The 12804-nt window shown below is 60.8% G+C and overlaps 3 protein-coding genes across 3 annotated transcripts in view; 2 read left to right on the forward strand and 1 right to left on the reverse strand.

The window, feature by feature from the left end:
* LOC102372776 (zinc finger protein 444-like) overlaps window positions 1–1325 on the forward strand; it is a 3105-nt gene extending 1780 nt beyond the window's left edge. Inside the window, exon 3 of the mRNA XM_025193950.1 lies at window positions 3–1325. Within this exon, the coding sequence (XP_025049735.1) occupies window positions 3–331 (329 nt within the window). The 3' untranslated portion in view covers window positions 332–1325. The remainder of the gene's footprint in view (window positions 1–2) is intronic.
* A 5751-nt stretch (window positions 1326–7076) lies between these two features.
* LOC102373031 (serine protease 33) lies at window positions 7077–10280 on the forward strand. The gene is made up of 6 exons (XM_006037561.3): window positions 7077–7230; window positions 8456–8482; window positions 8709–8886; window positions 9294–9565; window positions 9649–9830; window positions 9972–10280. The coding sequence occupies exons 1-6, from the start codon at window positions 7077–7079 to the stop codon at window positions 10209–10211; spliced, it is 1053 nt and encodes a 350-aa protein (XP_006037623.2). The 3' UTR covers window positions 10212–10280.
* A 757-nt stretch (window positions 10281–11037) lies between these two features.
* MFAP4 (microfibril associated protein 4) overlaps window positions 11038–12804 on the reverse strand; it is a 4027-nt gene continuing 2260 nt past the window's right edge. The window contains exons 4-5 of the mRNA XM_014526727.2: window positions 12566–12748; window positions 11038–12261 (exon numbers count right to left, since the gene is read on the reverse strand). Coding sequence (XP_014382213.1) covers window positions 12014–12261; window positions 12566–12748 — 431 coding nt within the window. The 3' untranslated portion in view covers window positions 11038–12013. The remainder of the gene's footprint in view (window positions 12262–12565; window positions 12749–12804) is intronic.

Raw genomic sequence — 12804 nt, forward strand, 5'->3', positions numbered from 1 at the left:
CCACCGCTGCCCCCACTGCCCCAAAGGCTTCTCACGGGGCTCCCAGCTGGGCCGCCACCTCCGCACCCACGGGGCAGAGAAATCCCACCGCTGCCCCCAGTGTCCCCGCAGCTTCTACCAGGGGGCAGAGCTGGCTCGGCACCGGGCTTCCCATGCCCGTGACCGCCCCTATGCCTGCGAGCGCTGTGCCAAGCGCTTCCGCTGGCGCTCGGACCTCCTGCGCCATGAGGTCACCCACACAGGTGCCCGCCCCTTTGGCTGCCCCGACTGTGGCAAGAACTTCGGGCAGAGCTCCCACCTTGTCCGCCACCGCCGCACCCACACGGCCTGACCGCTGCCCTCCCCAGCCTCGCCTGGACGGATCCTGTGCTGGGGGGGGGGTGGCCAGGGGTAGGCCTCCGGGCCTGGACAGGTCCGCGCTGGGGGTTGGGGACGTCTTGTCCAGCCAGGAGTAGGCCTCTGGACCTGAAGAGTCCTAAACTGGCCTTCAGGCCTATATCCATCCTATGCCGGGGGTTGCAGGGCTTCTCTTCCAGCCAGGAGGTTTCTCAGTAGGCTGGAGGCCTAGACAGATCCTACACCGGGGGTAGAAAACGTCTCATCCAGCCAAGAGTCAGCCCCTGGGCCTGGACAGATCCTAAACCAGGGGTCAGGGGGCATCTCATCCAGCCAGGAGGTGTCTTGATAGGCCTCCGGACTTGGATGGATTCTAAGCCGGGGCCCAAAGGGCGTCTCCTCTAGCCAGGAGTAGGCCTCTGGACCTGGACGATCATAAACCAGCCTCGGCCTGGACAGATCCTAAACCAGGGGTCAGAGGACATCTCATCCAGCCAGGAAGTGTCTCGATAGGCCTCCAGGCCTGGATGAACCCTACGCTGGGGGTCGGAGACCTCCCACCTAGTTGGGAGTAGGCCTCTAGACCTGGGTGATCCTAAACTAGGCCTGGATTGATGGTACGCCAGGCATTGGAGGGCATCTCATCCAGTGAGAAGGTGTCTTGATAGGCTAGAGGCCTGGATGGATCGTAAACCAGGGGTAGAGAACGTCTCGTTCAGCCAGTAGGCCTCCGGGCCTGGATGGATCCTAAACCGGGACCCAGGGAGCATCTCATTGGGTCGGGGCCTCCAGACCCGGGTGGACTCTAACCCGGGGATTTCATTGGAGCTCTGGGCCCAAAAGGATCCTAACCTGGGGGGTCAAAGGGCATCGTGGGCCTCTGGGCCCCGCCAGCTCCTAACCTGGGAGCACCGGGCGCGGCGGGGCCCCCGGTCGAGACTCTTGCCGAGCTCTGGGATTTGTATCATTAAATCACAACTTGGTTTCCACGCGCAGCTCCAAGTGCTCTGTCATGGTGCAGGGCATTGTGGGATGGTGGCGGGCCTCCCAGACGGCCATCCTGAGGGGTCCGTTGGAGTTGCGGGGAGATTTGGTTGGTTTTGGGGGGATTTAGGGGGTAGATGTGGGTTTTGGGGTGAAATATGGGGGTTTGGGTGGATATTGGGATTTGGGCACTTTTGGGGGGTGGATTTGGGTTTTTGGGTGGATATTGATGATCTTGGGTGGATTCGGGTTATCTGCGGGTCATGAAGATTTTCAGGGTGAATTTGCTTTTAGGATGGACTCGGGGCATGTGGATTTGTTTTTTTTTAATGGATAACGATGTTTTTTGGAGTGGAAATAGGTTTGGGGTGGGCCTGGGGTTTTCTGGGTGGATATTGCTGGTTTTGGGTGGATCTGAGGGATAGGCAGGTTTGGGGGGTGGATTTGATGCTTTTGGGGTGGATTCACAGGTTGGGATGTTTGGAGTGGATGTTGATTTTGGGTGGGGGGGAATGGCATTAGGAGTGAATTCTGGGGTCTTGGCAGTGGCCTGGGGGTTAGGTGTACTGGGTGGGAATGGTGGGTTTTTAAGCTGAATGAGGTTTTTGGGTTGGGTTTGTAGGTTTGGGGGGGGGTGGATTTTTGAGGGGGTGGATTTGGAGGGTTTTGGATGGATTTGGGGTATTTATGGGTGGGAACAGAGGTTCTTAGTCTTGTTTGGGTGTTTTGTTGGGTGGATTTGGATGTTTTTGGGTTGAATTTTGGGGGGTTGGGTGGATGATGGTGGTCTTCTGGGTAGATTTGGGGATTTTTTTAAAGTGGACTTGGGCACTGGGTGACCAGGGTGGATTTGAGATAACTTTGGGTACAGAGGCTTTATAGGGTGTGTTTGGGGTGGATCCAGGGGTTTTGGGGGTGGATATTAATGTTTTCAAGGTAGATTTGGGCTTTTGGGGTGGGTTAGGGGGGCTTGGGGTGCATTAAGTGATTTTTTTTTTTTTGTGTATATATGGATTTTTATGGATGGGGGTTGGGGTTGGCTTCAGGGGTGGATTTGGTGGGGATTTGGGGGTTTTGGGGTGGATCTGGAGGTGGTTTTGGGTGGATGCACTGCTTTTTGGGGTGGATTTGGGGTTTGTGGTAGATATGGGGGCTTTGGGGGGGGGGATTTAGGTATTTCCTAAGTGGGTTTGGGGCTCTTTGGGGTAGATATGCGATTTGTGGTGGGGGGCGTTCTTGGTGGATACAGGAGCTTTTTGGAGTGGATTTGGGGTTTTGGGGGGAAGGTGTGGGTGGATTTGGGGTTTTTGGTGGTTTTGAGAGTGGATATTGATGTTTTGGATGGATGCGGAGGCATTTGGGATGGCTATGGGGTTTTCAGTGGATTGTGGGTGGATTCAGGGCTTCTTCGGGATATTGATGTCTTGGGCGGATTTTGGAGGGTTTGGGTAGATTTGGTGGCTTTCTGGCGGGGGGGTGGGGGGGTTGGGGGGGTTTTGGGGGGTCGTCTCAGTGGATGGGGGCTTGGGGTTGGTTGGGGGTTTGGGGTGGGCTTGTTTTTTTGGGTGGATTTGAGGTTTTTGGCTTGAATGTTTTGGGGGGTGGATTTCTTTTGGTAGATTTGGAGGGTTTTTTTAGGTGGGTTTGGGGCATTTTAGGGTGGATTTGTGAGGCTCCTTGGGTAACTTTGGGGATTTGGGGTGGATTTGAGCTCTTGTGTGGGGGGGTTCTTAGTGGATCTGGGGTTTTTAGGAGTGGGTTGGAGGCTTTTTGGGTGAGTATTGATGTTTTGAGTGGATTCAGGAGGGTTTGGGGTGGATCTGCCATTTTTGGGAGGGGATCTGGGGAGGTTAGGAGGGTTTGGGGATACTTTGGGTGTTTTGGAGAGCATACCGGGATTTGGGAGTGCATCTGGGCAGTTTTGCTGTGGAGTTTGGGGCTATTGTGGGTGGGTTTGGGTGTTTTGGATTGGGGGGTTGGGGTGAATTTTTGTGGGGGATTTGGGTGGTTTCAGGTCAGTATTTTTGCGTGGTGGGGGTTGATTTCTCTTCAGGTCGTTTTTCCCCCAGTCAAGCTCCCCGAAGCCCGGACGCCTGGGGACTCTGGCCAGCCTCCACCGAGTCCCCAGAGCCCGCCGGGCCCTTACCGTATTTCCCCTGACCACACGCCCCTGTAAGTGTTACTGTATTTTCTAGCCTACAACCCCCCCCCCCCCCCAAATGCATGACCTTATTTTGTAGGCTACCACATATCCTCAGATGAGTTACCATATTTCACAGTCTATAAATGCCCCAGTGATGGTTACTGTATTTTGTGGTCTACAAACTCTCCCCCACCCCTTAAATGTTACTGTATTTTCTAGGCTACAGACATCCCCCCCAAATGAGCATGCCTCTGTTTTGTAGCTTGCTGAATACCTTCAAATAAGTGTTACTATATTTTGTAGCCTACAACCCGCCCAAATAAGTATTCCCATGTTTTGTGGCCTGTGAAGGCCCCCCGTATAAGCATTCCCCCTATATTCTAGTCAGCCAAGTGGCCTCAAATAAGTGTGACCATATTTTGTAGCCTATGAGCACCCCTAATAAGTGTTACTGTATTTTCTAAGCTACCGACCCCCCACAAATATTCCCTTATAGTGTAGCCTATCAAGTGCCCCCAATAAGTGTTACCATATTTTCTAGGCTACAGACCCCCATATAAGCATCCCCCTATAACATAGCCTACCAGATGCCCTCAAATAAGTATTACTGCATCGTGTAGCCGACATAACACCCACCCACAATAAGGGTGTCCATATTTCTCACTGCCCCCTAATTCGTGTTACCATAATTTCTTGTTTTCCGCACACCCTGGGAAATGTTACCATATCTTCCTGCTTTGCCAGGCAGCCCCCACTGTTACCATATTTCCTTACCTATCACACCCCCTTAAATAAGCATGTTGTATGCCCCTTAAATTAAGTGTGACTATTTTCTGGCCCACCCCAGGACCCCAAATAGGCGAGAAAATACAGTAGCACCAGACTCCACTGTAATTTCTCACCTACCATGCACCTCCAAATACGTGGTATTTTTTCAGTTGTCACATGCCACCCAAAGAAGCATCACCATATTCTCTGGCCGCCCCCAAAATAAGTGTTACCTCATTCTCTTGCGCCCCTCCCCAGAGCTGGCTGCATCTCAGCCCCCTTCTGTCCCCTCATCTTTCCTTCCCCAGATCCACCCACGTCTCAGCACTAGGTCCTCCCAGGCACCTAGCTGTTCTGTCCGATCCATCGCCGTCCAGTCCCTGTCTCAATGGGGATCTGCACCCCCCCCCCCAACTGAACCTTGGGGCTGACCTGGCCCCGGTGCTTCTGGCGTGGAGGGTGGGCAGAATCCGCCCCGTCCCCCTGCGGTCTGCAGCCCCCAGCCCCTTCCCGGCACCCAGTGCTGGGCCACAGGCTGGAGCTGCCCGAGTTTGGGACGGCAGGGCTGGGAGCCCGGCCATTGCAGGTTTAACCCCCCTCTGTTGGACCTGGCTGGGCTTCCCCTCATCCTCCTTGGTCCCGACAGGTCTGATCTACCACGACAACCCCAGTCTCTGTTATCGGGGCCGCCCCAGTGCGAGCAGCTGTGTGAGCAGGCGCCTCTGGGGGCCCAGACTGGATCACTGACACCGCCCCTGCGCCGGCTACACGGACAGTCACCAGGGCATCTACAAGGTGAGACCCAGCCCATGAGCCTGGCGCTGTACAGACCACCACCTGCGGCCGAGATCAGGGGGACCAGGCACGCTATGGACCCCCCAGCTCAGAACTGGGCTGCGCTAGGTGCTGTACAGACCCACCTGCGCCCCGGGGAGCTCCGACTTCTCCCCCTCCCCAGAGGGATGCCGGGGGCCTCCGTCCTGCCCAGCCCATGGCACCTGGTACTTGGCCAGCGCGGCCAGCCGGCCCCTGGTCTTCCCAGGAGCTGCCCTTCCCCGGCATCTTCGCCCCCTGGTCCCTGAGGGTGAGGGAAGCCAACGGAGCCAGTGCCTCGGCCCTGCCCAGGCTGGTATCTGCTGGCAGCCTCCTCGTGGGCTTCACCCCAGAGCTGGGCGCCTCTCGGGTCTCATCTTGCCCTGTTACACGTGGCCGTCTCCACCCCAGACCTGGCTGCACCTTGGCTCTCCTCCTATTATAGCACCCCCTGCTTCCCTGCCCAAGGCTAATGAAGGACTCTGGGTGCTAACGAGGCCTTTAATTACCACCATTTAATGAACATTTTGCTGGTCCCATATTTGGGCCTCCCCCTCACCTCCCTCAATAGAGCCAAAAGAGGCCATTTATTTCTGGGGAATTGGAAAGCTGGATTCACAGTGCAGCAGCTCAGTCTGATTGGGCTAAAATCCCCCTTCAGACCCTGTGTGGGCAGGACCTGGGTGGGGAGCAGAGCCAGCCTGATTTGCATATGTCAATTGAGGCAGTGAATTCATGATTTCTAAGGGCTTGGAAACTTTTAGAGCTAGTAAAGCTCGTCCTGGAAGCCCTTGGAGCTAGCTGAGCTCGTCCTCGCTGCCCGCGTTCCCCTGCCAGGCGCGTGGGCACCCACCCCGCTACCCCCACCTCCCAGAAGGGAAGAGGGGGCAGTTCTGGGGTACCCCATGCCTCCCCATAGCACAGATGAGTCAACTCGGGGCAAGTTTGGGGGTCCAGAATCTCATTAGGGTTGATGGGGGGGGGGCAATTAAGTGGTTTGATACCCCAGGTTAAGTCTGGGGGGAGATTGGTTTGGGGTTGGGAGACCCCCTGGCTGGTTTGAGGGGAGATTTGGGGGTCCAGGACCCCAGGCTAAGTCTAGGGGGGCTGGGTTGGCCAGTCACCCCTTTACCTAGGGGGTGCTGTTGAGGGGGGCGAGTTTGGGGGTTCAGAGCCTGGACAAGTGGGTTCTCCGGGAGGTGTCTGAGCTCCCCAGATCCCCTCGTTCTCCCTTCCTCCCTCCCCCAGCCCGGGGAACCCAAGGGTCCGGGCTCCCAGCCTGTCCGCTCTGACTCCCCAAACCGCCCCAGAGATCCCAGGTGTCCGGGCTCCCAGCCCAGGGAACCCAGGTATCCAGGCCCTGATACCATCAGCCCCATAACCCCAGGGCTCATGGGAGCTGTGGGGTAAGGGTTGGCACCTGGCGTGTCACCCGTTACCCCTGCTCCTGCCCTGGGGGGACAGTATCAGAGGGGCTAGGTGGGCTGGGGTCAGAGGTCGAGGTCACGATGCAGCTCCTGGCTCCAGTGCCCGTTCTCCAGGTCTCCCAGGTGTGTGCGAGGGTCACCTGTTCCCCCCCAGAACTGGGCGCCTCTCAGCCCTCCCCAGCACTCGTTCTTGGCAGCGTTCCTCAGCTGTCCCTGCCCAGAGCTGGCTGCATTTGTGCTCTCCCCATGAGGTGGTTTTAAGGATGAAAACAGTGGGGCTGGGACCCTGGACTCCTGGGTCCTCTGCTTCATCGGCCAATCCCTGGGCCGTGTCCAGTGAGATCATCGGGGGCCAGGACCCTCCTCTTGGACCGCTTGCCCACTACATCGAATGGGGGGACCCCAGAGCCAGGCCCCCATCTCTGGGCTGTGTTCTGGGCTGCTGGTCCCAGCTGCCCCCACCCCAGAGCTGGGCGCAACTTGTCCCCAAGCTGATGCCCCCCTATTCCCTCTCCTGCCACGAGCCAAGACCCAGCTGAGTATCAAGTTGCCTTCGGGACCCCTTGCGTGGGGGGCAGTCCTTGACCTTGTCCTTGACTCCCACTATGACCCGGGAAACAAGGATGCCAATTGGCTGTGGTCCTCCTGGCACAGGCTGTACCCCGCCCGGCTCGCGCCTGCCCCATCTGGATATGGCCCCCACCCCCACCGTGGGCACCTGGTGCTGGGCAAGGAGCTGCGGGGGGCTGCACCCCACAGGTGAGAGAGGGGGCTGGCAGCGCAGATGCCTGGGCTGTCCCAGAGGGGAGTGAGTGTTGGCATAGGGGAAGGTCCCGGGCACTCAGCTGGCACCACCACCCCTGTGATGGTCTCCGCCCCACAGCACCCACACCCCAGCCTCTCGCTGCCAATCACCTGGGGCGTCCGTACAGTGCCAGGCGCCCTCAATCTCCGCCTCGGGGATCTGCCCAGCGCCCCCCGCTCTCGGCCTGGGGGATCCGCACAGCACCCAGCGCCCCCCCAGTCTCAGCCTGGTGGGGGGGGCATGGGCAAGTCGGCAGCTTTTCAAGGCCTCTCGGGTGTCCGACCTGTTAGGAGCAGTTTGTTCTCTCTCGGGCACCGGGCCCAGGAGAGAGACGAGATCTGGAGCTGGCGCCAGGCTGGGGGGTGTCGCCATCCACCCTGACCTGCCCCCCCCCGGCCATCACCCCCTTCCCAGTGAACTCGGGTGTCCGGAGTCCCTGCTCTCGCACCCCCCGCGCTCCCCTCCCAGACAGCCCAGGCGTCCGGCTCCCAATGCCCCCTTGCTCTCGCCCTCCAGCCCCCACTCCCCTCCCGGAGTACCCAGGCATCCGGGCACTGCGGGCAGGGGCCCCTGGAGGGTGGCTGGTGTATCTGGGACAGGAGCTGGGCTATTGGGTGTCCACCTTGGCCCCGGGCCCAGGGCTGGCCCATTGTGTTGGGGCCGGGCATTTGCTGGGAGGGGGGGTGTTAAAGCCAGCCCCTCCCCCGGGCACACGCACCTGGGACCCCGGCCGGACGGGAGAGGACCTGGGACATGGGGGGTCCTTGCCCCCCGCTGACGGCCCTGCTGCTGCTCACCCTGCTGGCAGGTGAGTGAACCCAGGCGTCCGGGCTCCCACCCCTCCCCGAGATGACGCGGATCCCCTGAAGCCCTCCAGGGCTCACAGTGGGGTCAGGAACCCAGGCATCTGGGCCGACTTCTGGCTCCACATATCCCGTCCCACCCCCCACCCTCGTGGGGTGTTAGATGTGGCGTTAGATGTCCCCTGCCCCAGAGCTGGCTGCATCTTGGCCTCACGCTGCGTTGTTCTACCTGCCCGGTTCTCATCCACCCCACACCCCAGAGGTGGGCGCAGCTGGGGCCGACATGGGCATGGCTGGGGGGTGCTGGGTGGGGGTTGGACCCCCGCCCCCACTGCTTCCCGCGTCCCCCTGCTGACTCTGTCTGCTTCTTCCCCAGGTGCAGAGGAGGCCACGGGTCAGGCAGGTACGAAGGGGGGCGGTGGTCCATCCTTGCATGGCACGTCCGCCGTCCATGCATCCACCTAACACCTCTTTGTCCATCCATCTCCATAACCCCCGTCCGCCTGTCCATCCATCTAGGTCCTGCAAGCCATCCATGCCAAATGCATCCATCCATCCACCTCCGCTCCCCTCTTCTCTCTACCCCCCGTCCCCCCGTCCATGCTTCTCTCTTCCCATCTCCCCTGCAGCCTGCGGGCGCCCAGCCCCCAACCTGGCCCTGAATCCAGCCCGCGTGGTGGGCGGGACCAATGCCCGCGCTGGGGAGTGGCCGTGGCAGGTCAGTCTCCGACACAATCGGCTCCACATCTGCGGGGGGGCCCTCGTGGCCCCCCAATGGGTCCTCACGGCTGCCCACTGCTTCGAGGGGTGAGTGCGGTGGTCGGGAGTGAGGGGCACCATGGGACCAGCAGTGTGCCACTGGGGGGCGCTGTAATAACAGTGATTCTGCAGCGCTCTACTCACCCCTCAGCAGTCCCATCATGCACAGCGCCTGCCAGGAGCTCAGTGTGGCCACCGGGGGGGGGGAACCGTGGGGCAGTGATTGGCTCTCTTGAACCACTAGGAGGTGCTCCAATGACGATGACCCTCTGTAGAGCTCTACTGACCCCTTCTCTAACCTCCACTGTCCCATCATGCCCAGCTACCACCAGGAGCTGTGTGTGGCCACCAGGGGGAACCGTGGGGCAATGATTGGCTCTCTTGGGCCACTTTGGGTGCTGTAATGATGATGGCCCTTTGTAGAGCTCTAATGACCCCTTCTCCCACCTCTGCAGTCCCATCAGGCCCGGCGAATACCAGGTGGAGCTGGGGGCCCTGGAGCTGTCCCACCCACCCCCCGAGGCCATCCTGGCACCTGTGGCAGGGGTGGCCGTGCACCCCCACTTTGTGGGGGCAGGGCTCAGTGCCGACCTGGCCCTGGTCCGCTTGGCCCAGCCCGTGGGCCTCACCCCGACCATCCTGCCCATCTGCACCCCCCGGCCCGGCCAGCCCTTCCTGCCAGGCACAGCCTGCTGGGTCACTGGCTGGGGCAGCGTTGTGCCTGAGGGTGAGTGCCCCCACCCCCGGACATCCGGGTTCACTAGGGCAGGGAGCCTGGACATCTGGGTCCTCAGCCCGGCCCCTCCCCAGGCCTGTTCCTGCCCCGGACGCTGCAGAAGGTGGAGCTGCCCCTGATCGAGGTGGACGAATGCAACTGGCTCTACCAGGCCAACTCCAGCTCCGAGTCCTCCGAGATCCCAGAAGGCTACAAGCTGGTCCAGCCAGACATGGTGTGCGCGGGCTATGCTGACGGGGGCAAGGACTCCTGCCATGTAAGAGGCACTGCTGGGGTGGGGAGTGAGGGGCACTGCTATGGGAGGGGGCTGTGGGTCTGGAGTGAGGGGCACCACTGTGGGGGATTGGTGGGTTGGGAGTGAGGAGCACTGGGCTGACAGGATCCTCCTTCTCCCCAGGGCGACTCGGGAGGGCCCCTGGCCTGCCCCCAGGATGGGGCCTGGTTCCTTGTGGGGGTTGTGAGTTTTGGCTTGGGATGCGCCCGCCCCGGGCGCCCAGGGGTCTACACCCGCGTCGCCGCATTCACCCCCTGGATCCAGGAGGTCATGGAGGCACCGCCCCCCAGCACCGCCCCCTGGGCCCTGGCACCCTCCCTGTGGGGGCTGCTGCTCCTCTGCCCACTGCTGGCAGGGCCCTGAGTTGGGGGACCCAGGAGTCTGGACTCCCAGAACCCCCTGCTCCCACCCCCGCCACCCCAGAGAACCCAGACATCCAGGGCTACCAGCCTCCCCTATGCCCACGCCCCAGAGAACCCAGGCATCTGGGCTCCCAGTCCCCCAGTTCCGCCCCCCGTCCCCTAATTAAGGCTATTTAATGCAAAACCAAATCCCCCCCCCCAACAACCCCCAACGCAAGAATAAAGTCCTTTCTAATTAGACACCAGCTGGTGCTTCATTAGGGCGGGTTTTGTTGCCCAGGTTTTGACCAAAATCTGCCATTTTCCACCCAAGTTGGAGCTTATGGGGCGGGGGGGTGTGTGTGTGTGTCCCCGTCCCAGACACCTGGGTCCCGTGTGCGTGTGTCTCTTTGCCCCAGAAGTGGGATCAAGTGGGGGTGTGCTGAGGGTGCCCGGACACCTGGGTTCCCCATGCGGGGATGGGGTCTGGTCTCCTCTCCCCCCTGCCCCTCCCGCAGTGGCCATCGTCCACCAGCAGGGGACACCCAAGAGCCCTGTGGCAGCAGCTGCCCAGAGAGCCCAGGTGTCTGGGGCTCCCAGCCTCCTCTACTCCCACCCCATCACACCCCAGAGAATCCAGGTGTCTGGGTTCCCAGCATCCCTTGCTCCCACTGCCTTCCCCTCCCCGAAAACCCAGAAAAGGGTAGGGCTTTGGATGGTCCCATGTGGGCTTGTGCTGGAAGGGGTGAGGCTTAAAGGGAGGGGGCGGGGTTGGAGCTGGTGAATGGACTTGGATGCCTGGGTTCTTTGGGGGCGGGGGAAGTTGATGGATGAAGCAGAAAGGATTCTGGGAAGGGAGCAGTGTTTATTGGGGGGAGGGGCTCGATTCTGGGCCTTGGTGGGGGGCTGATCCTGGGGGTAGAAGGCAGGCTAAGAGGAGTCTCGATCCAGGGAGGGGGGGTTGTTAAGGGAGTGGGGTCAGAAGGGCCCTGATCCTGGGCCATGAATGGGCCCAATCCTGGACTGAAGGGCTCAGAGAGGGGGTTTGGGAGGGCAAAGAGACCCCAATCCTGGGGCTGGGGTCAAGGGGGTGCCTGGTCTTAGGTCATGAAGGGACCCAATTCTGGGCCAGGGGGGCAGGGGGAGGTCAACGGGTCCGGATCCTAGTGGGTGGAGCTAAGGGGCGGGGTCCAGGGTCCCTGACCCTGGACCAGAGCATTTAAGGGGACCTGATCCTGCATTGGTGGGTGGGATCATGGTCATGGGACAGGGGGTGGGGGGAATTAAGGGGGCCTGATCCTGGAATGAGGGGGGTCAAGCAGGCCTGATCCTGGACTGGGAAGGGGCAGTGGTAAAAGGGGACCTGATTCTGGAACATGGAGGGTTCAAGGGGACGTGACACTGGTGCTGGGGTGGTTCAGGGGAGTGCAATCCTGCAAGGGAGGGGGGTCAAGGGGGCCCAATCCTGGGCTGGGAGTCAAAGGGGCCTGATCCTGGGGCTGGGGGAAGTCAAGGGGACCCAATCCTAGAATGGGGTAGGTTTAAGGGGGCCTGATCCTGGAACAGGTGGAGTCAAGGGGCCTCAATCCTGGGCTGGGGGCCAAGGGGGTGTAATCCCAGGGCTGGGGGAAGTCAAAGGGGCCCAATCCTGGAATATGGGGGGGCGGTTAAGGGGGCCTGATCCTGGGCTGGGGGTATAAAGAAGGTGTGATCCTGGGACTGGGGGAAGTCAAAGGGGCCTGGTCCTGGAAGAGGAGGAATCAAGGGGGCCTGATCCTGGGACCAGGGGGACTCTCGGGGGCCCGATCCGGGCGGGGGGGGGGCTCAGAGGCGGCGGAGCTGCATCTGGCTGCGGCGCAGTGAGTACTGGAAGCCCTTCCAGGCGGCCCAGTGCAGGCCGTGGGCAGGCGAGAGGTGGGGGCCGCCCAGGTAGACGCCGTTGAGGTGCGAGAAGTGGCAGCTGCGGAACCACCAGGCTCCGGATGAGAGTGCAGCGCAGTTCTGCACATAAAGGTCCTGGTCCCGGTCGAAGGTCGAGAACCGCTGGCCCGCGTGGTAAGTCAGCGAGTCGCCTAGCAACCAGGGGGGGGGGGGTTATGGCGGTGCCCCTCACCTCCGACCCCCCCCCATAGTGGTTCCCCTCATTCCCAACCCATAGCTCTCAGCAGTGTGGGGCCAGCAGTGCCCCTCGCTCCTGACCCGCAGCTGCCCTATAGCGGTGCCTCTTACTCCCAACCCCCTCCACCACTGCTGCCCTCATTCCTGACCAGGGGTGGGGGGGAGCAGAGGGCACGGGGAGCCCGGACACTTGGGCTCTCTGGGAGCGGGGTGAGAGCAAGGAGAAAGCTTGGAGCCCAGATGCCTGGGTCCCCTCACCGGCTCCGCCGTCAGTGAAGCCGGCCACGTGCAGGGAGTAGCCGTCCTCCTCGGCGCTGATGGCGTTGGGTGACAGGGCGAACTCTGAGTACTTGGCCGAGACCGTGTTGTTCTCAAAGTCCTCCAGGTCCACGCGCAGCTCGTAGCGGTTCTTCAGCGTCAGGTGGTGGATGTTCTGCAGCCCTGGGGGGAGGGAGAGCAGAGCGGGCAATGGGTTGGAGGCGGCCAGGGAAAGGTTA

The sequence above is a fragment of the Alligator sinensis genome, unplaced genomic scaffold (genome assembly GCF_000455745.1).
Source record: "Alligator sinensis unplaced genomic scaffold, ASM45574v1 scaffold1511_1, whole genome shotgun sequence".
Lineage (NCBI taxonomy): Eukaryota > Metazoa > Chordata > Crocodylia > Alligatoridae > Alligator > Alligator sinensis.